General features: G+C 34.8%; 2 protein-coding genes across 6 annotated transcripts in view; one reads left to right on the top strand and one right to left on the bottom strand.

The window, feature by feature from the left end:
* Positions 1–24,610, top strand: part of CCDC39 (coiled-coil domain 39 molecular ruler complex subunit) — a 48,335-nt gene that overhangs the window by 7,595 nt on the left and 16,130 nt on the right. Inside the window, exons 3-13 of one of the 5 annotated variants that reach the window (XM_004317468.4) lie at positions 553–699; positions 2,249–2,407; positions 3,185–3,277; positions 3,552–3,680; positions 6,476–6,667; positions 9,258–9,361; positions 9,686–9,818; positions 13,039–13,233; positions 14,319–14,483; positions 17,018–17,155; positions 18,986–19,194. In XM_004317468.4, coding sequence (XP_004317516.2) covers positions 553–699; positions 2,249–2,407; positions 3,185–3,277; positions 3,552–3,680; positions 6,476–6,667; positions 9,258–9,361; positions 9,686–9,818; positions 13,039–13,233; positions 14,319–14,483; positions 17,018–17,155; positions 18,986–19,194 — 1,664 coding nt within the window. The remainder of the gene's footprint in view (positions 1–552; positions 700–2,248; positions 2,408–3,184; positions 3,278–3,551; positions 3,681–6,475; positions 6,668–9,257; positions 9,362–9,685; positions 9,819–13,038; positions 13,234–14,318; positions 14,484–17,017; positions 17,156–18,985; positions 19,195–24,610) is intronic. The other 4 variants (XM_073803923.1, XM_033855511.2, XM_033855512.2 and 1 more) reach the window with 4 other exon arrangements.
* TTC14 (tetratricopeptide repeat domain 14) overlaps positions 17,221–24,610 on the bottom strand; it is a 33,744-nt gene continuing 26,354 nt past the window's right edge. Inside the window, exon 13 of the mRNA XM_019946146.3 lies at positions 17,221–19,072. Coding sequence (XP_019801705.1) covers positions 19,023–19,072 — 50 coding nt within the window. The 3' untranslated portion in view covers positions 17,221–19,022. The remainder of the gene's footprint in view (positions 19,073–24,610) is intronic.

Genomic DNA, 24,610 nt, shown 5'->3' with positions numbered 1-24,610 from the left:
GTGATAACTTTGAAGCCCTACAAGATCAGTAGTCAACAAATACGATTTTATTAAGTAAAACTTAACACAAAGTCATCATTGTATATTAATATACTCTAGGGCATATTTATAACCATCACTGTTTGCATAATTACTTTAAAATTATCTCTGTTAATTAGAATATGTGATCAATTCTTATAAACATACCATTTCCTAAGTATTTTTAATTAGTTTCATTTTTTATTTTTAAATAAATGAATTATATCTTTTAAAAGTCTTAGTATATAAATTTTGGTTTTCAGCAGTTTCCTTAGACCAACATAAAAACTGAAAACTGCTGACAACATTTTTTCCTAGCACATTCCATGAACTGACTTCTTACAACTAGTAAGCAACACCGACTACACTGAATCACAAAGTCTAATGTGGTATAGGTTTCTGAGAAGTGGAATTAATAGTACTTGATCTAAGCATTTTGTGGGAACTTTGTTATTTTCTGTCTAGTGGATTATTATGAATATTTTATAATATTAAAATTTAAAAAGTCTTTCTGTCTTGTATATTATTCTGTAGTCTCTTTGCAAAGCCAGGGAGCATGAGATTGAAAGTGAAGAACATTTTAAGATGATTGCTGAAAGAGAACTGGGACGAGTGAAGGAAGAAATGCAACGACTGGAAAATGAGATAACTTCAATACGGGAAAAGAAAAGTGATAAGGAAGTATGTGTTGAAATGTTACTTAAAATTGTGTGCTATTGTTCCTTCTTCCCTCACCAAATAAACTTTTTTTTTTTTTTTCCATACGGCAAAGGCATTCTTTAGTTTCCTGACATTCACTTACGTCGTTTTTTGGACAATGAAACTCACGTGGAGCTGTAATTTGAATCAACAGTGATAGAATGTTACATTTATTTTCTCAATATTCATTTACCAAAATAGTCATTAAGCCTTACTATGTGCGAAGTACCATGCTGGCTGCCTGTTATATACCACACTAGGCATAATTTATAAGTGCTACATTTTTAAAAGCTACATTAAAAAAGTCACTTGTAATTTTGAATTTCATTTTTCAGTTAAAATTTTTACTTTTCATATTATCAGCTGGTGATTCTAATATTAAACTACTGTAACCTATTTTTTTCTTTCTTAGTTTTTAGTTACCTGGCTGGGAGCACTTTCCAAATTCAATTCTTATCTTTACATATGCATATACTTATGGAAATGTATATATCTGTATCTCTATGTGTATACATGTATGTATACATATGCATACATATCATATTAATTTGTATGTGTTTGCATATTGATCTGTTTTCTTCTTGTGAACCTAGATTTGTTAAATGAATACATTGACAGAAATATTTTTATCTGCTTAACTACTATATTTATTTTAATTAGACATGCTTCCAAAATTTCTATATAAGAGGTCTTTTAGAGGAAAGACCTCTGATTGGAAATGGGGCTGAAGGGGACTTGTCTTGGGCTTGAGTTAGCATATCAAGTACATTATTTTTATTAAGGTTGTGTATCAGCTTGGGGTAGTTTTGGTGGAGTGACTAATGAAATTGCTCTAGGGGAGCTACCCTGAAGCCTTTTTTTTTTTGCGGTAAGCGGGCCTCTCACTGCTGTGGCCCCTCCCGCCGCGGAGCACAGGCTCTCGACGCGCAGGCCCAGCGGCCATGGCCCACGGGCCCAGCCGCTCTGCGGCACGCGGGATCCTCCTGGAGCTGGGTACGAACCTGCGCCCCCTGCATCGGCAGGCGGACCCCCAACCACTGCGCCACCAGGGAAGCCCGCGGAAGCCTTTTTAAGCAAACTTTGGCTCAACCACTGTTCTCAACTTTGTATAATCATCTCCCCTCTATTTCACAACTGAATAATTAAAATATTAGTATGATAGTTATACAATTAAATATGGCATTTATATACATCTGGCCAGGGACAGAGACAGGATTTCTTTCTTCCTTTAAAATATGTCCTGTAATATGTTATTTATTTATTTATTTGCGGTACGCGGGCCTCTCACTGTTGTGGCCTCTCCCGTTGCGGAGCACAGGCTCCGGATGCGCAGGCTCAGCGGCCATGGCTCACGGGCCCAGCCGCTCCGCGGCATGTGGGATCTTCCCGGACCGGGGCACGAACCCGTGTCCCCTGCATCGGCAGGTGGACTCTCAACCACTGCGCCAGCAGGGAAGCCCATGTTTTATTTTAATTTGTACAGTAAATAATGTTTTGTAATTTCCCCATGCCCCATCTCTTTGGAAATTAGAATTACATATTTAAAACTACTCAAAAACTGGATGATTTGAAATGTCAGATGAACTGGGACCAGCAAGCACTGGAGGCATGGCTGGAAGAATCGGCTCATAAAGATAATGATGCCCTCACTCTTCAGAAGTATGCACGACAAGATGATAATAAAATTAGGGTGAGATATTATAAATTGTAGTGTTAGATTTTCTCTGAATCTGTAATATATCAACCATTTAATCTAAATTGTACTTATAATTTTAAAGTAGTTCTTAAACATTTTGGGTCTAATAAAGCCAATTATCCTGTCTCTAGATAAATGACTATACTCAAATATCCACAAAATTTTGCTGCAAGTTTTACAGATCCTCTGAAGCCCTTTGTCCATTTAGGGATCTCTGGACTCCCGGTTAAGAATCCTGATTGAGAAGGTTTCTCAAAAGCATTTCAGAAAAGAAAGTTTTGTACTAGAACTATGTATAAGTATTTTAACTTCTTTTGTGTAATAGTTTGAATGTTACAGATAGTTTTTGCTGATTTGAGACTATAGTGCTATTGATTATTTAATATATTATTTTAGCCGTTACTTAAAAATCTACTTGTAATTAAATCTGGTAATATTTTAGTATCATGAAACATGCTATTTTCTAATAGATTAATACCACATATGTTAGTTAAAATAATTTTAAATGGAAAATTATTGTTGAATCTTTTTTCTAACTTACTTTAAAAAGTATTAAAAGTCTTTTTAGAAACAATTGGGTTATCATTGCAGCACTATGGGTCTAGAAGATAAAGAATATATATATTATTTTGTAGTTATTTTAGATGTCAAATAAATATGTATAATATAATATGTATATGTATAATATAATACTTAATGTGAGATATGCTAACAGCTTTTATGTTAATAAAATGATAATTATGAATATTTTTGCATGTAATTACATCATAGGCACTGACCCTGCAATTAGAAAGACTGACTGTGGAATGTAATCAGAGAAGAAAGGTACTTGACAATGAACTCACAGAGACTCTAAGTGCACAGGTTGGTTTAGTAAAGATTTTTTTTTGTTTTGTTTTTATTTATTTATTTTTTAACATCTTTATTGGGGTATAATTGCTTTACAATGGTGTGTTAGTTTCTGCTTTATAACAAAGTGAATCAGTTAGACATATACATATGTTCCCGTATCTCTTCCCTCTTGCATCTCCCTCCCTCCCACCCTCCCTATAGTAAAGACTTTTATTTCTTAGTTGTCAAAGTGATGTTTAAAAAGCACTTAAATTCACAGAAATACTATTTGGTCTTCATTTGACAGTTAGAATTGGATAAAGCAGCCCAAGATTTTCGTAATATTCATAATGAAAGGCAAGAACTCATTCAACAGTGGGAGAACACAATAGAACAGATGCAGAAGAGAGATCGAGACATTGATAACTGTGCCTTGGTAAAGTAGTTGTTTGGTCCTTGCAACGTTCAGCTGTATTTATCTCTTTTGTATTTAACTCATTCATTTCAAATGTAAATCACACTGTTATTTGAAAGTCACTTTTGTAGCAGGATTCAGTAGTTTTGGTAAATGTTTTTCAAAGCTGACCCTGTATCCATTTAGAAATGAGATTTTATGAAGATTGTTTACTTATGGATATAATGCCGAAGACTGGATCCTGACATCTCTGAAATGTGGGACGAGAGAAGATCAACAGATAATGTTATTGCAGTAAAACCAATGCCCTGACTTATACATGGTTGTCCAAGGTGCCTTGGATTTAGCATGTGTGCTATTTGTGTGCTAATCAAAGGTGTAGGGAAAGGAGCCTCATGGATAGCCAAAAAAGAAGGACTGCAATAAATTTTCCCTTTTGAAACTGAGGTACCCGTGATGGGGTGAAAGCTCAGAAGGGGAGGAACACCACACTGATTAAACACAGACCTAGTGTTATCTTTTGCTACTTTCAGAGGTAATTTAGGAGAACTTTTTTGGGAAATCATTAAGGGGTAAAATAGTAGTGAGTGAAAATGGGAAGATGATGGAAAGCTGGGAAGGAGAAGGAATTGAGGAGGAAAGAAGGCAGATGAGAAAATGGGCGAACTTCCATTCTGAATATACTCCATGGAAAGGCATTGGCAAGCAGCTCAGGTCACTGGGAGTTTGGAACTCCCAGGGAGTTTGGAACCACATCCATATCTGGATGTGGTTTACTTGTTAAATGTAACTTATATGTAAAATGTGATTTCTTTATTTTAAACTTCTGTAAGTAATCAACATTTTGTCAACAAAATGGCCTACACCTCCCTAAGGAGGGACTTGGGAGACCCAATGTTAACTATGAGTTCCTCTTATTTCTTAATGCTGATGTTGGTTTCTCTTTCTTGGCTTCATACTGCTTTCAAGCATCAAGTCCTGACTGCTTCCTCTGTGTAAATCAAATGTGTCAGATCTAAGACTGCAGATCCATAATCAAATTCTCATACAACCCTGCAGCTAAATTGACTCAGCCTGCTGTTTTGGCGGAATCCACAGCTTGTAGCTCTCTGGTCATATCCTCAGTGGTTCCTTATTTATGGGGTGACATTTCCTGGCTGTATGTATTGAAAAAGACTAGGAAGGGAAACAAGAAATTGTTCCATAGGTAGTGGGATGCTTCTAAGTGTTTAACAGCTGGCTCTCAATTTGTGGTATTTCTGATTTCTGTGGCATCACCTGTATGAAAACTTAACTGTGAATAGATTGCCCTGTTAAAAAATGTGAACGCTGAAGTAGGAATTAAAACATCTGATTAAGTGGTAGAAAAATTAATATAAGGCAAGAAATTCTAGAATAATCATTTGACACATATAAACTTAGGAAGTTTTGACCTCCTAAGATTGAATGAACATAGTAGATAGATGGAATGTTACAATTATAGAATGTTAATTGTTATATAGATGGGAATACTAGATTAAACAAATTTAAAATGTTTTTTAAAATGCAGTAAATCTCAGATATATATTGATTTAATATGCTAATATGTACAATATTACATGCAGCATTTCTAAAACTTACTGATTTTAGAACACATACTCTCCCCTGACCCAGTCTCCTGGGATTAGTTGTTTGATGGGACCCTATTTCAGAAGAATTGGAAGAAGTATATTTTAGGGTAAATTTTCCTTCTCCCTCCAATTCAGTTAACATATTGCCATCAGAATCACCCGTGAAAACCACATATGATCTTTTTATTCCCCAGCTCTAAAATCTTTATTCCATGTTGCTTAAAAGCTGACCCTCTTTAACATGGCAATTGAAAAATTGAATTCTTCACCATTTGGCCTTAACCTCTACCTTTCCAGCCTAATCCCTATCATCTGTCTCCAACCTTTCTTATTATGTCCCCATTCCATACCCGCCCTCCCACCCTGCACCTTAACCATGTTAGAGTATTTATGCATCCCCATTTATCTTTTTTTCTGCGCTACACGGGCCTCTCACTGTTGTGGCCTCTCCCGTTGCGGAGCACAGGCTCCGGACACGCGGGCTCAGTGGCCATGGCTCACGGGCCTAGCTGCTCCGCGGCATGTGGGATCTTCCCGGACCGGGGCACGAACCTGTGTGCCCTGCATCGGCAGGCAGACTCTCAACCACTGCGCCACCAGGGAAGCCCCCCATTTATCTTTTTAGGCCCGGTTCAAATGAAGGCTCTTAGGTAAAGCCTTTTAATGATTTCTCTTGGGTAGATTTCATTATCTCTTTGCTCCCATAGTATTAATACTTTGTCCATACCTCAGTTACTACGTTGTATACTCTAGTTATTTTGTATCCCCAAGACTAGCAAAAAGCCTGCGTGAAGACATTCCTACAGAAACCAATAACAAAAATAAAATTCTCAAAAAATGAAAGAAACTGGTCTTGTGAAATATTTGGAAAATTTCATTGAAATCCAACTTTCCATGTGAAAACTATTCAATACTGTTATATTTTTTACATGTCACCTTTTGTTGATGAAAAATTGACATTTTTCTCATCCCTTTAGCAAAGTACCAGATGGATGAAATAAAATACAGAGATCTTTAAAAAATGAGCTTATAGATATTAGTATGTGGCATATTAATATTTTATTTTATTCATATAAATCAGTCTGTCTTTAAAAAACATTTTCTTAAGTTTTGGTAAAATAAATGCTATAGAAAAACTAAATTCCTTTTAGTTTTAGTTTTGTTTGTTATATTAAATATATATTTAACATGTATTTTAAATCCTAGGCACTAGCAAAGATAAAACAGGAAATAAGAGAAAAAGAAAATTTGGTTAAGGAAAAGATCAAGTTTTTGGAAAGTGAGATTGGGAATAACACAGAGTATGAGAAAAAAATTTCTGTTGCTGATCGTGAAGTTTTAAAATGTAGAACGGAATATCAATGTCATGAAACTAAGAGAATTCAGCTGAAGGATGAGGTATGTCAACTAAAAAGACTGGTTTGTGTGTTTATAACAAATTACTATACAAATAAGCATAAAGCCTTTCCTTTGATTAAGAAACTGTCTTCTAGTTCTTTTTGTTACATCCCTTCATGTTGTGGCACTTTTAGGATACTCTAATGAGACCTTGCTTGGATGAAGGCAACAGGGGGCTGTCATTCACATCACAGGTGGTGTGAAGGGCTCCCTCTGGAGTTGTGCAGTGACCAACTTGACTGTCACACATAGTGTTCTGTAAGTGACCCAAGGCAAAAGGCTCCTGAAGGGTCTAGGCTGGAAATCATAATTATAAGATAACCGGCAAATGAGCAAATGTGAAGATGAATTATTGACATCGGTGGTAACTTGAAGTGTCCTTCCAGTGCTACATGTGTATGGTGGTTTTAACTCTCAAATTCTAGGTGGAACTACCTGCTGAAGTTCAGTTTCTTACCTTGTTAAGGGAAAATATTTCAATGTGGTAGTGGGACAATGTAGTGGTATAATGTCTTTAAACAGACTAAGAGAGAATAAAATTCTCCTGCTTTGTTCTTTTCTTTTTTTGAGCATACATGCCAACTAGATTATTCCATAGGGAGAGTTAGCAATCCCCTTAGTTAGGAATAAAGGGATCTTTATGAAATTTGTGCCTTGAGGCCATGTTATCTGAAGTTACTGCTATTTGGGTGGGAAATTGGAATATTGCAGAGCTTTTTATTCTATAAGTTGTTATACTTTATATTCCTGATAAAGAAGGAAAGATTTTTTTTTCTGTCTGAAGAGAATTATTAAGATCTTGAAAAAGTAAAATAAGTGAATTTCTTGCATAAATTAAATGTCACTGCTAATAGCTCATTCTCAACAATTTTTAAGTTTAAACCAATTACAGAAAAGAATGCAGGTATTCATTCATTTATAATTTGCTTATTGAGATAGAATTCACATATCAAATACACCCTTTTGAAGTGTACAATTCAATGGTTTTTAGTATTTCACAGAGTTGTGAAACCATTACCACTAACTAATTTTAGAATATTTTTGTCTTTCAAAAAGAAATCCCATACCCATTAGCAATCACCTTACTTTCTCCCCTCCTACCAGGCCCTGGCAACTCCTGATCTACTTTCTGTCTCTATGATTTGCCTATTTTGGACATCATACAATATGGTGCATTTTGTGTCATGATTCTTTTACTTACACAATGCTTTCAAGGTTCATACAAGCTGTAGCATATAAGAGTACTTCTTTTTCCTCAAAATTTTTTTATTGTGGTGAAATACATGTAATATAACACACATTTACCATCTTGACTGTTTTCAGGTATACAGTGGTATTAAATACATTCCTAATGTTTTACAACCATCACCATCACCCATCTTCATAACTCTTTTCTTGTAAAGCTGAAACTCTGTACCCATTAAACAATAATTTCCCATTTCCCCCTCCTCCCAGCCCCTGGAAACCACCATTCTACATTCTGTCTCTGTGAGTTTGAGTACTCTAAGTGCCTCATATAAATGGAATCATAAAGTATTTGTCTTTTTGTGACTGGCCTATTTCACTTATTTTACTCAGCATAATGTCCTCAAGGGTCATCCCTGTTACAGTATATGTCAAAATTTTGTTCCTTTTTAAGGCTGAATACTATTCTATTGTGTGTATATACCACATTTTGCTTATCCATTCATCTGTCAATGGCCTTGGGTTGCTTCCATGTTTTAGCTATTATGAATAATGCTGCTGTGAACATGGGTGAACAATTATTTCAGAATTGCTGATCACATGGTAATTATATTTTTAATTTCTTGAGGAACTGCCATACTGTTTTCCACAGTGGCTGTACCATTTTACATTCCCACTAACAGTGCACAAGTGTTCCAATTTCTCCACATCCTTGTCCATACTTGTTATTTTGGGTTTTTTTGATAGTAGCTGTATTAATTGGTGTGAGGTAGTATTTCACTGTAGTTTTGATTTGCATTTCCCTAATGACTAATGATGTTGCATGTCTTTTCATGTGCTTATTTGCCTTTTGCATCTCTTCTTTAGAGAACTATCTATTCAAGGTCTTTGCCCATTTTTGAGTCAGGCTGGGTTTTTGTTGTTGTTGTTGAGTTTTAGAAGTTCTCTATATATTCTGGATATTAATCCCTTATCAGATATATAATTCGCAAATATTTTCTCCCATTCTTTGGGTTGCCGTTTTGCTCTGTTATTGTTTTTGTTGTACAAAAGTTTTTAATTTAACGAAGTCCAATTTGTCTACTTTTTCTTTTGTTGCCTGTGCCTCTGGTGTCATATTGAAGAAATCATTGCCACATACAATGTTGTGAAGCTTTTGTTCTATGCACTTTTAACTCATATATGTAGTTCTCTATAATATGCCAGGATTTACAAGTTATTCAAAATTTAATATCAGATCAAAAAGAAAAATTGTTAAATATGTATTACAGCAACATGGTTATTATGTTTATGGTTGTGATGTAAGTTAGAAATTAATGTGTTCATAATAGAACTTCTCAGAAATGATATTAATTTATAAGATGTAGAGTAAATATATAATTTCTCTCTGTTAACTAATAAATAGCTGGATACTTTAAAAGCCACTGTGAATAGAAGTTCTAGTGATTTAGAAGCTCTGAGGAAAAATATTTCCAAAATAAAGAAGGACATTAATGAAGAGACAACAAGGTAAGAAAAAAGGTATTTAAATATGTTTATAGTTTTTGACTATTTCTAGAAAAATTATTGAATATTTGATTTTTTGGTTAAATAACTGTAAAATTATAGCTACTAAATTATTAAACTTAAAAAAATTTTCCTGGGTTTTTCAGTACAAAGGCTTAGGAACAATATTTTTATGGCTTATTATATACGCATTGATAATAAAAAGATTTATGGCAAAAGAAATTTTCAAGTTATATGAAGAAATCTTAGGATAAACTATTCCTTATTTGTTTGCATTAAATATCTTTTAGACATGTTTTCTATTTTTTCCGTATAAATTCTCTATAGGTTACACAAAATTAAAAATCATAATCAGATTGTAAGAAAAAAATTAAAGCAGATAACTGAGAAAACTACGTCTGTAGAGGAGAAAGCTACCAACTTGGAAGACATGCTAAAGGAGGAAGAAAGAGGTGTGAAAGTAAGTTTAGTTTCGTTTTTTTAAAAAAAATCACAGCAGGGCTTCCCTGGTAGCATAGTGGTTAAGAATCCGCCTACCAATTCAGGGGACATGGGTTCGAGCCCTGGTCCGGGAAGATCCCACGTGCCGTGGGGCAGCTAAGCCCGTGTGCCACAACTACTGAAGCCTGCGTGCCTAGAGCTGGTGCTCCACAGCAAGAGAAGCCACCGCAATGAGAAGCCTGCACACTGCAACAAAGACCCAACGCAGCCAAAAATAAATAAATTAAAGAAAAAAATCACAGCAAATTTAGCAATAGTGAATAAATTAGACTCTTGAGATCAGAGGAGAAGGAGGTCTTTTACGAGGCTCTGATTTCTGGGGTGATTGCATTTGTAATTAGATTGTTAAGTTGTTGGACCTCTTTTTATCTTCAGCTCCTAATTCTCCATTTGCTTCACTTTCAGCATTTAACTTTGTCTTCTTTTAGAGGTATAGCCCTTCTATCTTAAATTCCATGTCTTCTCAATGCCTACTGTGTCTCTGTCCCTGTTTGCCATTCCTATACTTTTTTTTTGGCTGCATTGGGTCTTTGTTGCTGCGTGCAGGCTTTCTCTAGTTGCTGCGAGCAGGGGCTACTCTTCGTTGCGGTGCTCGGGTTTCTCATTGCAGTGGCTTCTCTTGCTGTGGAGCACGGGCTCTAGGCACACGGGCTTCAGTAGTTGTGGCTCACGGGCTCTAGAGCACAGGCTCAGTAGCTGTGGCACACAGGCTTAGTTGCTCCGCAGCATGTGGGATCTTCCCGGACCAGGGATCAAACCCCATGTGTCCCTGAACTGGCAGGTGGATTCTTAACCACTGTGCCACCAGGGAAGTCCTTGTATATATGTTCTTACATTGCAAATGCATCTTGAAAAATGCCCGTGTTTTACAACTTATTTCCACCTGATTATCATCTTTTTTGTTTGTGATCAAGTTCCCCCCAGTGGTCTACGTTCATTGCATGTATTTCTTCATCATCTGCTATCTCTTTAACCTCTTCCAGGCTGGCACCATTTATTGGTAAACAGACTTTTAAATGCTAACACTTTTACTAACTTCACTGGCATACCCCTTCTACCTTAACCTCTTTGGCATTCTGGTAGAATTAAAGCCGATTTTTAAGGAACTGGAAAAGGCTGGTTCACCGTTCCCTCTTTGAAAACTTCAAAATTATTTATGTGACCTATCACTGTAGGCACTACTTTCTGCTTTTACTCTTTTTTTTTTTTTTTTTTTGCGGTACGCGGGCCTCTCACTGTTGTGGCCTCTCCCGTTGAGGAGCACAGGCTCTGGACGCGCAGGCTCAGCGGCCATGGCTCACGGGCCCAGCTGCTCCGCGGCATGTGGGATCTTCCCAGACCGGGGCACGAATACGTGTCCCCTGCATTGGCAGGCGGACTCTCAACCACTGCGCCACCAGGGAAGCCCTTACTCTTTTTTTTGATGGGGGAAGAGGACGGGTAGCTGAAGGTGGTGGTAAAATCCCCCATTTGCTGAGGCTTATATCAAGTATGGTTGCATTTATATTTGGATAGAATCCAGCTTCCTCAGTGTGCTGTTGTATGTTTAAAATTCCTGAGTAGTGAAGTCATGCAACAGTCTTGACTTGAGTGGTATTTGAGTCCAAATCATACAACATTATTAAAAAAAGAAAGTTGTGGATTTTTTTTGCCCCTAAGAGCATGATTTTCTGTAGTACATGGAACGGGATAGTATTAGAACTTATTAGAAGTCTGTAAATACTGTGAAGTTTGTATGAAATACACCTTCTGAAGACATAATTAGCTGAATTAGGAAACAATAAGATTGGCAGCATGTGTACTGATTGTGCTGTAGCAGGGCTGGGTTCATAATCTCGTTTTTTGTAGTTATTGGGGTTTTTTGTTTGTTTGAAAAAAATCTCAACTCTATATATTTTTCTGTGTTATTCACCACCAAGCACTGACTTTAAAACTCTGCCAAGCAGTCTCAGAAGGTCTTAAACCCAGTGAAAATTGTCTATTATATGAAAAAGAATGCATTTTATAAGGTTATATCAGATTATATTTCTTGATTTGTGAAAATTTAAATGTGCCAGTCACAGACTTCTTTTGTTTCATATTGAGGTTCATTGAATGCCAAAGGGAAATATGCTTATCTGGGTATAAGAACACAGAGGGAAATTATTTCAACATTTTAAAATGAGAGCTTTCAATAGATCTTGGCGTGGGAGATCTGTTCGAAACCTAGAATACATTGATGTGACACTGTGAGATCAAGACGGACCTGCCTCCTGAGAAAGGAGAAGTGGGAATAGGGTACCGGTTTCTATTTGCTAGAGGGCTGCACATGTAGGGAAGTCAGCTGCAGGCAAGGTGTAAGGGATAGTGATAGTGCCAGTAGTGTGTTGGGGCCAGCTCTCACCAGCTCACAACAGCTGATAGTTAAATTTTCTGGAATTTTTTAAGTCAGCTGCTAAACATAGCTACTATTAAAAATCAAATTATATAGTCTTACAATTAAATAAATTATATTAAAAATAAAATATGTACTCAGCACATATCACTTCCAAATTATTTTACTGCATTTTACTGTTATCTATGCTTTTAAGGTTACTTAAGACTATTAACATCTGTTATATCTGTCTAGTAGATACACTGCATAATGGTCTGCTATGGCATATCTCTTCCTAGCTCTGCATTTAGAGGAATCATGTTAGTAGCTTGAAACTGGCCATAGCGGGAATAAAATAATCATAGAAATCAGCCTCTTCCCCGTAACCTCCCATCTACTAGAAAGCTGATGGTTAAAATTTATGTGCTCACCACTGGATAGTACCAAAAAGAAGGTGGGAGATTTCTTCCCTTAACACTCTCAAGACTTTAGTAAACTTTGTGAACTTAGAAGCTGTGTGTCTTCAGTATATTTTATGTTCTAAGGAAACCAGTGGAATGGTCAAGTTCTAAGGCTAAGGTGACATAGGATAGAATTAAGATGACAGATCAAGGTGCATGACACAGGAATAGAAAACTACTATTCTAGTCTACTAGACTGGAGTAGACTACAAGCAATGTTGGGGATTTGTTGAAACTGTGGGAAGGGCTTTATATTCTTAAGGGCTAAAATGAGGGTTCATTTATGACCCCCAAATTATAATATTCATGCAATAAAACATTACAAGGTATTATATTTCATTAATCATTGTTATTCTTATTATCAGGAATTAGAAGTTCAGTTGAACATAGTGAAGGATGTGCTATTTAAGAAAGTTCAGGTATTACAGACTGAGACAATGAAAGAAAAAGCTGTTGTATCTGAAATTGAAGGAACCCGTTCTTCTCTAAAGCACCTCAACCATCAGTTACATAAACTGGACTTTGAAACCTTACAGCAGCAAGAAATTATGTACAATCAGGTAGATGTTACTCTTATGAATGTCTTCATATTGATTTGTTATAATTGTGATGGTCAAGATACTGCAGTGTCCTAAGAAAACAAAGATTTCTAAGAACTCTTGGGGTGGGGGGATAGACAGATGCTGAAGATGGGATATCATGTTAGGTCAGCGAAGGGTGAGGGGACCTTAAAAGCTATTTTTTTTTCTTGATCTGAAATAAATAGAGAAGAGGATCGACAGCTCTAGTGAGGGAGACCATGCTTTAAAGGAACCTGGAGCAATTGGACCTGGAGTAAAACAAAACAAGGAATGGGATGTCTGAAACCTAGAAAAACTGTATGTTGGGAATTCCCTGTCAGTCCAGTGGTTAAGACTCCACGCTTCCACTGCAGGGGGTGCGGGTTCAATCCCTGGTCAGGGCACTAAGATCCCACATGCCACACAGCGTGACCAAACAAACAAACAAACAAAACCCCAAACCCCTATGACTGTATGTTGTGCAAACATCGGCATCCCCATCCCCATCCCCACCCCCACCCCCAGACCAAAAAATGTTTTAAATTTTTTTCCTTTTTTGTTCTATTTATATATTGTCTCATGTTAATTTCTTAATGTCCTCCCTCTCTACGTCTTAATTTCCCCATCTAATGTGTTCTTAGTTTCTCAAAATTAGACTCTAAAGTATAATTTTCAGAATAATTCTTTAGAAGTTCATATTTGAAACCTTCATGGCTAACAATTTGTGATTCTTTTTTTGTACTCCTTAGAAAATGTACCCTCAAAAAATCCATATCCATGTAAATCCAGTGGATTTACTGATGTTCCATCATGGCAGTATGATAAATGACCACCTAGCTGCTTTATTATATTTTCAGATTAGTTCTGTGTTACTATCACGTACTCTGGTTGTTGAAGAATAGTTTGCTCTTTCTCCCCTTACAGTAAGAAGGATTTCATTCTATAAATCACTGAAGGGTGAAAGTGACTTTAGTAAATGGTGACATCAGGCCAAATTCATAAGAAAGTATTTACAGTGTTTTTGCATTTATAGAAATGGTTTTAACCGTTTCTTCTTACTAACTTATCTTTAAAACCTGTAACAGGATTTTTACATTCAACAAGTGGAACGCCGAATGTCACGGTTAAAGGGAGATATTAACTCAGAAGAAAAACAAGCCCTTGAAGCAAAAACTGTTGAACTTCAAAAGACATTGGAAGAGAAAAAATCTACATTTAACCTTTTGGAAACACAGATCAAGAAGCTTCATGTAACTTAGTTAAAATACTTTTTATGCTTCAAATATCCTAGTCATCATTTTAAGTCAACATGTTCCTAAGACTTGACTTTGGATAGGATAATTGCCAAGCTACCCATATATATAACAAGTGTATGAGCTAATGCTTATATTTCTATACTGACTATGAGAATGTAACATTACCATTGATTATGCATTTACTGTATGCTAAGTATATGCGTTTAGTATCTTATTTCATTTAATCCTTATAAATGTCTTGTGATGAAGATAATACTTGTTTTACAGATTAAGTAACTTGTCCATGATTACAGCTAGGATTTGATCCGTGGTCCATGTGACTTAAAAATAGTCTTAAATAGTACATGATTTAAAAAAATTGATAAATTCCAGTTTTCTATTATGTATCTGCCATAATAACTTGATTGCTTTTTATGTCTGAAGTGGCATCTAAAAGAAGCTGCTCTTTTATGGGTCATCTATTGTTATTCAAATATTTACTTAGTTACATATTTCAGATGACTCAGTTTTGTTAATACGGTAAAAATGTTCTTCATCTTTAGGTACTTTAATGTTTATGGCAATATAAAACCTGTGTTGGGGAATCTATGTAATATAAAACCTATGTTAAAGTGTAACTGGGAAGTAAGAGTGAAGGAGTGAAAACATGGACCTGAATAGGGGGAGAACTACAAAGGTTTAAAAATGTTAAACAGCTGGAAAGGCTAGTGATGAGTGTCCTCTAGTGGTTCTAAGAAGAATTGCCCTGAATTCCTTCAGGGCTACAAAGGTGAAAGGGAGCTACTACTTTTTTAAATTAGGGAAAAAAAAAATTAACATGACAAAATATTGGTTTGGAGTGGTTTGTAGCCTGATTAAATTTTTAGAAGACTGTTTCCTTGGTTTAGTGGAAAAGAGCAGAACCGGTTTTGAATGTCAAGGTTACACCACTAACTGATATTTTAACTTTTCTGAGTCCTAGTTTACTCATTTTAAAATGGAAAACTATATTTAATATTATTTTAGGGCATTTGGGAGAATTAGAAGCAATGTATGTCTTAACACAGTGCTTTTAGTAGGTACTCAATAAATGGTATTTTTTTAATTACATAGAATATGAGAATATTAGTGCTACAGAATAATAGGAGGGTGACATTTGTATCTGGACATGTTTTTTGACCCTAGCCTGAATTGTGTCTGTTTTCCTGTGTGAGGATGGTTCTAGTGTTCCTCCTTTTAGCTACCCTGGGGCTCTGTCCATTATGCAGTTGGCTAGTACTTATGCCTATCCCAGCTGGTTTTGACAGAGAGGTAAATAAATTAATAGAAATGCAAGTGAATTTTTAAAGATATTAAAGCTAGTTAAGCTTCTAATGAAGGTTTTCTCTTCTCAATAGTAGCATTAGATTGTAAAGTCATTCTGCATTCTCTTTCCCATGCCACTCCATCTATTATTTTGAATAGTAGAGACAAATTTCTTCTGGTTGAAAATTACCTTAAATTAAAAATTTCATTCTAAAAGTTAATTTTATGAAATCACATCTTTATGTGAAAAAAAATTCTTAATGTCTTGCTTCAATCTTAAGTCCTGATAGTTCAGAGAAATACAGGCAGTGAGAAGGGCAGGGGAGGGAAGAAGGAAGGGACAGAGGAAGAGAGAGAGAGAAAGAGAGAGAGAGAAGGGAGACAGATCTTGGCAATAGAAACTTTTTGCTTTATGTCCCCTAAGAGGGGCTAAGGGGGACAAAGGGAACAAACCTTGTTCTGGTTCTGAGTGGGAGGGAGGATACAAACTGGTATAAAGCTAGAAAACTAATATCTGAGTATGTATGACCCATTTATTCATTCAGTGGAATTAGATCTTATCTAGCATTTTTCTCTCCAGCAGTATGTGATTATGTATGTAATAATAATAATAATAATAGACACTTCCATGTGTCAAACATTGTTGCACATATTCTTTGACAGTAAATTCTTTAACCCTCACAACAACCCAGGTAGGTAGGTATAGTTATCATCTCCATTTTGGAAATGAGGAAACTGAGGAAAAGTATGTTGCCCACTGGGGTTGGATGGCTAATATATAATTAAGGCTGTCTGATTCCAGAGCTTGTAGTTAACCAAGACCCTATGCTTTCTCAGACTGTTAATGTTTTTACCTTCTGAGACTTGGGTTGAATCAAATAATGAACTCCAGAAGGTGAACCATGTATTTAACCAAAGCTTGAACTCCACCCTCCCATTTCTCCCTGTAAATGGCAATGACTTAATAGTTCAATTTCAACTGTAATCATACATAATATTTCCTAGAATTATTGAACTCAAACTGAACCCAAACATCAATAGATAATAAAAATGAAAATGCTTCTATGTGAACATCCATGTATATTCTATTAGAGACATAAGACCATGAAGGGTGAGATTTATAATATTATATTATTATAAATATTTAATGGAGCATATAGTTTAATGTAAGTCATGTTTAGTAGTATGTATTTAATATTGTTATTTAAAATATGTATTTATGTACCGTTTTTTCCTCTTTACAGAATGATCTTTACTTCATCAAGAAGTCAAATAGTAAAAATCGTGATGAAAAACAGTCCCTCATGACCAAAATAAATGAACTAAACCTCTTCAATGACAGATCAGAGAAAGAACTTAATAAAGCCAAAGCTTTGAAACAGGTGCAATAAAATCATATGTATATATAATATTAAAAAACACATATTTTCATGCTAATCGTAGAAAAATTTAAAATACCAAATTATAAAGAAGAAAATAAGTCACTATAATCACTGTACAGAAGATAAAGTGTTATAGTATATTATTTTCTTTCAGTCTTTTAAAGAAAATTGGCTTTATATATTATATTCAAAAATTTAAAAGTATATTGCACATGTCTTCTAAACATTAATTATCTTTAAAGGCTTCCTACAGTCCATTGCATGAAGTTACCGTAATTTATTTAACCATCTCCTATTTTTGGATATGTGTTTCTAGTGTTTGGCTATTCTAAATGGTGCTATCATGTACTGTGCACATATTTCATTGTACAGTTCATGTATCTCCTTAGGATAAATTTCTAGCTGTATAATTATGGTTCAAAAAGTGAATATTTTCGGTGTCTTGAAACTATTTTCAAGCCAAATTGCCTTCTAGAGGGTTCAGTTAATACTCCTACCAGCAGTGTGTAAGCATTCTATTTTACTCACCACCACCAGGGCTGGATAATATAATTTATAAAATTATTGTTAATTTGATGGGCAAACATGGTATCTCATTGTTTTTAGTCTGCACTTTAGAAATTGGTGACATTTTAAAACATTTTATGTTTAAACATAAAATTTAAAATACTTATGTTTCAATTAAAATGTATAAACATTTTTTTCTGTTATGTTATATTCCATAATTTTTCTTTTGGATTTCTAGTTCATTTTCTTGCCCATATTTCCATTAGGAGGTTTATATGTTTATTTATTTGGTTGTGCTGGGTCTTAGTGGTGGCAGGTGGGCTCCTTAGTTGTGGCTCGTGGGCTCCTTAGTTGTGGTATGCAAACTCTTAGTTGTGGCACACGTGTGGGATCTAGTTCCCTGACAAGGGATTGAACCTGGGCCCCCTGCATTGGGAGTGCAGAGTCTTATCCACTGCGCCACCAGGGAAGTCCCCAGGTGGTTTATATTTTTTAAATGCTTGGCAAAAGATCTTCATATGTTAAAATATTAACTCATAAATATTAACTCATAAATATTTGTCCCATTGTCTTTAAATTTCTATTCAGTTTTTTTTGACATAAAAACTTTTTTTAACATTATATGTTTAAGTGTTTTTCCCTGTATAATTTTTATGCTTAGAAACTTTTTCATCACACTAAAAATCAAACAGATATTTACATTCCTAGTGGCTGCACTGGTTTAATCTCTTACATTAAGTTCTTTCATTCATCTGGCATTTATTTTTGGTACATATGAGATATGGGGATCTAATCTTTTCTCCAGCTAACAAGCTTTGTTTTGAATTTGTAAAATATTATATTCTAGAGTGTTTTTTCTGGGCTTTCTATTCTGAAAATTGATCTATTAGTGTGATCTTGTGTCAGCACTCTACTCATGACTGAACTGTTTTAAAATAAAAAGGTATTTACACATTATTTTGTAAGATTTAGTTTAGAATATAAAAATGCTCATCCATTGGGTTTCATATATTTGCTGGACATTGTAACTTTCAATTTTATAAGTTCTTCTTTTTGTTATTTTAGTAAACTTGAATTTAAAATTGAATTATAATAAAAGACTTGGAATAACCATAAACCCTTTCCTTAAAATAAAAATAAAAGGAAAATCAGTCATGACTCAGAGCAGTCTAAATTTAACCCTAATTAATATCTTGGTCAATGGTCAAATTAGAAAATGTTATATTTTCAAGTTTGACTTTTGTAGCAATAAAAAGGAAATATATTTTGGTTTGGATATGCAAATTATTATTTCAATATTTGACGATTTTGTTATGTTGATAGGATTTGATGATAGAAGACAATCTTTTAAAACTTGAGGTTAAACGTATTCGAGATATGCTTCACAGTAAGGCAGAAGAAGTTCTTTCTCTGGAAGAAAGAAAACAGCAATTACACACTGCTATGGAAGAACGGAATGAAGAAATTAAGGTTCACAAAAAAATGCTTGCATCACAAATAAGATGTGTTGATCAAGAACGGCAAAATATAAGGTAACAATTAGAGTTTTAAAATCCTGCTCACGAATTTTGAAAACGTTAAGAGTAATGTCAGAAGAACTGACTGCTCCCTCCACCACCCTGGATGTCCATCTTTTTCTTATTTGTTTGAAAAAGTTTTTAATATAATACATAGGCCATATTTTAGCTACAAAGCTATGCTTTTCCCTCTCTTTCCTTAGGCTAACTCCTCATTCTTTAGAGTTATCCTTTTACCTTAAGATCATTAATCTCCTTGGAACTGATTTTTGTGTATGGTTTGTGGTAAGGGTCCAATAACATGCTTTCCCTTATGGATACCCGACAGCTGCATTTATTGAAGCAATTTTCCCCTAGAGATTTCGCATTTCTTTTATAAGATTCATTCCTGGATACATGCTATTTTTTCTTAATGTTACTATCAGTGTTATCTCCTTTTAAAGCATTTCATTTTTGGTTTGTTGCTGGTGTATAGAAATGCAGTTGATTTCTGTATATTAAGTATTCAGCAGCCTTGCTTAAATTTTTATTAATTCTAACAATTGATCTGTAGATTCTACTTTCTAGGTATTTCACTGACATCATTTGCAAATAACAGTTTTGTGTCTTCCTTTTCAATCTTTATAACTTTTCTTGTTCTTACTTTATTGTCCTTGTTATCTAACCTCCAGTTCAATGCTGAATAGCAGTGGTGATTGCAGGTACCCTTGTCTTGCAGGTGGTTGATCTTAAAGGGAAAGTTTTAACTGTTTTATCTTTAAGTATCAAGTTTACTATAGTGTTTTTTTGAGATTCTCTTTATAATATTAAGTGAGTTCCCATCTATTTTCATCCTTTGCTAAGAGGTTGTTTTAATTTGTTTAATCAGGAATGAATGTTGACTATTATATGCTTTTTTTGTACTCACTGATATGATGTAGCTTCTTCAGTCTGTTAATATAATTGAATATATTGATGCTTTTTCAAAGTTAAAACAAACTTACATTCCTGTAATAAATACAGCTATTTGTTACATATTACATTTTGTATGTATCTAGATTTGGTTTGCTAATATTTTAATACAATTTTTGCATCTATGCTTATAATTCTCTTTTTCTCTCCTGCCCTTGTCAAATTATCAGGTTATTAAGGTTACATCTACTTTTATAAAATGATCTTTGTGCTTCTTATTTTTCTACACTCTGCATAAGCTTGTAAAAGAGCAGAATTATATCTTTCTTGAATTTTCAAATACCTCACCAGTAAAGCCATTGGACATCTGGAGTTTTTTGAGGGGGATTTTCAACTGTTGGTTTAATCAATTTATTGGTTATAGGACAATGAAGATCTTGTATTTTTTTCTTGAATCTATTTTAGTAAGTTATATATTTTTCCTAGGAAAAAATTTCCATTTCTTCTAAATTTTCAAAGTTATTACCATAAAGTTGTTCACAATATCATTTTATTATATGTTTAATAGCTGCAGTGCTTGTAGCTTTTCATTCCTGATATTGGTTATTGTGACTTCTCTTTTTTGGGTGGGATAAGTCCTGCCAGTAGTTAATGAATTTTATTACTCTTTGAAAAGAATAAACTCTTGCTGATTTTTTTCTATTGTGAATTCATTTTCTATTTTATTAATTGCTGCTCTCACATTTACTATTTCTTTCTTCTATTTTTGTGGATTTATTTTTATGTTCTTTTCCTAACTTCTTGAGATAAGATGCTTAGCTAATTAGTTTTCAACTTTGAAGGCTAAAGCAATTCCCTGAAGTATTACCTAGCTGTATCCCACACAATTCTCTGTAACGGCCAGATAGTAAATATTATAGGTTTTGCTGGCCATACAGTCTCTGTTGCAACAACTTGACTCTGCCACTATGGAGTGTAAGCAGCCCTAGACAATATGCAAATAAATGAGTGTGGCTGTGTTCCACTTTATGGACACCGAAATTTGAATTTCATAGAATTTTCATATTTCATGAAATAGAAACTTTCTCTTGATTTTTCAACCATTGTACATTAAAAAATGTAAAAGCCATTCTTTGCTCATGGGCTGTACAAAAACAAGTAGCAGGTATAGGATGGTTTGCTGACCTTGGCTTTTTATCTCTAAGTGGTACCATTCCACTGTATGTGTCTACCCTAATTTATATATATATTTACCTGTTGATGAATATTTCAGTTGTTTCCAGTTTGGGGCTATTACAGATAAAGCTGCTATGAACATATGTGTTCTTGGTATGGACATATGCTTTCTTTTCTCTTGAGTAGATACCTAGAAGTGGAATAGCTGGATCATATGGTAGGTATTCTCTTTGTCTTTCTGTTCTTTCATTGGTTTTACTGAATTTCCCTTTTTTCCTCTTTGTTTGTAGTATGTATATTCTAATTTAAATTATTTTGTTTATTTTTAAATTCAAAAGAAATTCTAATCTTCCTATCTCTCTGAATACTGAAGATTAGTTACTATTATTTTTTCCTTCCTAAAATAGTTACAACTTTTAGCGTGTTTTACTGCTGTATTTCCTTTCTCCATCTTTCATTTATTATTGAAATCACAGATTATAGTTTCGGGTTGTTATTTGTTTTTAATATTATGTCTCTAGTTTGAAAAGAACTCTTTCTTATAACTTGCATTAAACTGTACAGCCAATTGCCAGCAATAATTTCAACCTAGCTTCATGTTTTACTTGTTTCTTGGTTTAATATTCTTTCATGTATCTTTTGTTACTCTATTTCCTTGGATTCTTATTTCATTTCTCTGGAATATGTTTTGAAACTTTTTCTCAAGAACTGATGTTTTCTGAAATTTTCGAGTCCTTGTATGCTTAAAACATATTTATTCTTCCCCATGTTTGAATTACAGTCGAAGTTTGAAAGTGTTTCATATTCTTCCAGATTAAAGTGTTGTTTATGGGAGGTCTGGTTCCAGATAGGGAACCTGGTTTTTGTGTTCTTTCTGGAAGCTTTGGGACAATGTTTTTATTTGGGGGATTTCAGAACTTTCATGGGTGCGTCTGGGTGTTTTATCCTTTTTCATTTTTCTTGTTTGACCCTTAGTGAGCTCCTTCAATTATTTCATTCAAGTCTTTCTTCATATCAGGAAAATATTTTTGTTAGTTTTTCAATTTTTTTTCTCACAACACTCTCTCCATCTGTTGCTTATTTTTAGTGGATGCTTAGTCTTCCAGATTTCTTAACTTTTCTCTCATTTTAATTTTTTATTCTTTTTATTCCACTTTTTAAGATATTCCCTCTCACCCCATTACAATCCTTTCTGTCTTCTCCCCATCCCCTGCCCCTCTGTCTTTCTCCTCTCTCTATATCATTGATTCAGTCTTTCGACCTGCTTCGTTTCCGACCTGGGCCAGTTCACCCTTCCTTAGGCAACCTGGTGGTCCCCCTCTCCCGGGAGGTCACCATGTTGAGGCCCAACTTAGTGCGGACACCCAATTGGCATAGCACACTACAGTACAGAGCTCGTGGGCTCAAGAGATCCTCCTGCCTTAGCCTCCTGAGTGGCTGTCACTACAGGCGTGTGCCCACCATGCCCAGTATTATTTACTACTTTTAAATTAAAAAGTGGAGATTATTTGAGAGAACTCTTATTCTTTCATTGGTTCTTTCTTTTCATAGCAGCCCATTCTTGTTTTACGGGCATTTTTGGATGTAATATCCTTTCATGTTTTAGAAGATACTAATTAGAATACTTTGAAGGTTTTTTTCTATCCCATACATTATCTTTGTTTCTCCTAGGGTCTATTCTGTCTTTGCTCATTTTGTTCTTTTCATTCATACCGTTAGCTTTTCATAAATGCTGATAATCTTTGGCTCTCTGTTATATTTATTAACAAATGCTTAATTAATAATCATGGTGATTGGTATAGCTGGCTGGTATGGGTTTCTTCTGCAATTAGGTAGATTGCTTTTTCTAACAGGTCTCTCCCCTAACTGGGAGGGCTGACTGTAAGCTCTGGGCTAGTCTGTCCTGTAAGGAGCATAAGGGGTTTATTTTGGGCAACGAAAGGTTTCATTTCTGGCTGGCACTGCCTTTCTCTTTTATTAACCTCCATTGTTGTGGAAGCCTGGAATTACTTCATGCTCTTTTTTGCTTTTCTCTCCAGCTTCAACATACAATGTTAGGAACTCTGGTAATTTTGAGGGTTATCACTGGAGCATAAATAATTCCTGCCAACATTTCTATGTACTTTGAGGGGTTGAGGAGAGTGGCCTAGATGTTCTATAGGCAATCCTTTTATTAATTACCTTGACAGTAGCCTCAGAGATCACTCTTGCTCTTTTTATTTCTTATTACTGAGTTTGGATTTTCTCCAGACTTCTTTGGTGAAAAATGGCTCTTATTACTATATAATCTTCTGAATCTCCATTTTTTTTCATCCTGTCAATCATATCCCATTTGTTTTCCATTTTTCATGAATTCATGAAAAAATTTTCTTTCTTTTCCCAGAGCTGTGGTGGGTTTTTTGGTTTATTTTTCTTTTAATCTTTTCCATTTTAGGAAGGAGGAGAGAGATTCTTGTGCTCAGTCTACCATCTTAAGCTAGAAGGCCAACAAGACTTGTCTTTTAAAATCACATAAAGGACGAGTAAATATTTTCTGATGAAACAATAATAATACTTAAAAATAAGCAAAGCTGTAACTTCTGATACTTAATATATTTTACCATAAACTTTCTTTAGGAGTAGGAACCTGGTATGTTGAAGATTTCTTTTCACCATGATTGGAAGGCTTATTTTCATGAAGTTGTAGCAGGCAAACAAGTCACTGTCCATGTTGCTGTGCATATATTAACATTCTTAGTATTATTATTATATAAGTTAAAAAATAGTTTAAAAATATAAATTTACTGGAATAGAAGGAAAAAAGTAACAAGCAGATTTAAAAATCAAAATCTTAGGAGACAGTTCTCCAAAGGTTTCTCATATTTCTGCATGCCTTGCAAGGAGAGGCACTGGCTTTCCTGTTCTGGAAAGACAAAGGAGCAAGGTAAAAACCTACAAGACCAAATAAATGAAGATGAAATAGGCAACCTACCTGAAAAAGAATTCAGAGTAATGATAGTAAAGATTATCCAAAATCTCGGAAACAGAATGGAGAAAATACAAGAAGCATTTAACAAGGATCTAGAAGAACTAAAGAGCAAACAGTGGCAAACAACACAATTACTGAAATTAAAAATACTCTAGAAGGAAACAATAGCAGAATAACTGAGGCAGAAGAATGGATAAGTGACCTGGAAGATAAAATGGTGGAAATAATTGCCAGGGAGCAGAATTAAAAAAAAAGAATGAAAAGAATTGAGGACAGTCTCAGAGACCTCTGGGACACCATTAAATGCACCAACATTCGAATTATAGGGGTCCCACAAGAAGAAGAGGAAAAGAAAGGGTCTGAGAAAAAATTTGAAGAGATTATAGTTGAAAACTT

Source organism: Tursiops truncatus, chromosome 4, assembly GCF_011762595.2.
Source record: "Tursiops truncatus isolate mTurTru1 chromosome 4, mTurTru1.mat.Y, whole genome shotgun sequence".
NCBI lineage: Eukaryota > Metazoa > Chordata > Mammalia > Artiodactyla > Delphinidae > Tursiops > Tursiops truncatus.
This window is presented reverse-complemented; position numbering and strand designations above follow the sequence as displayed.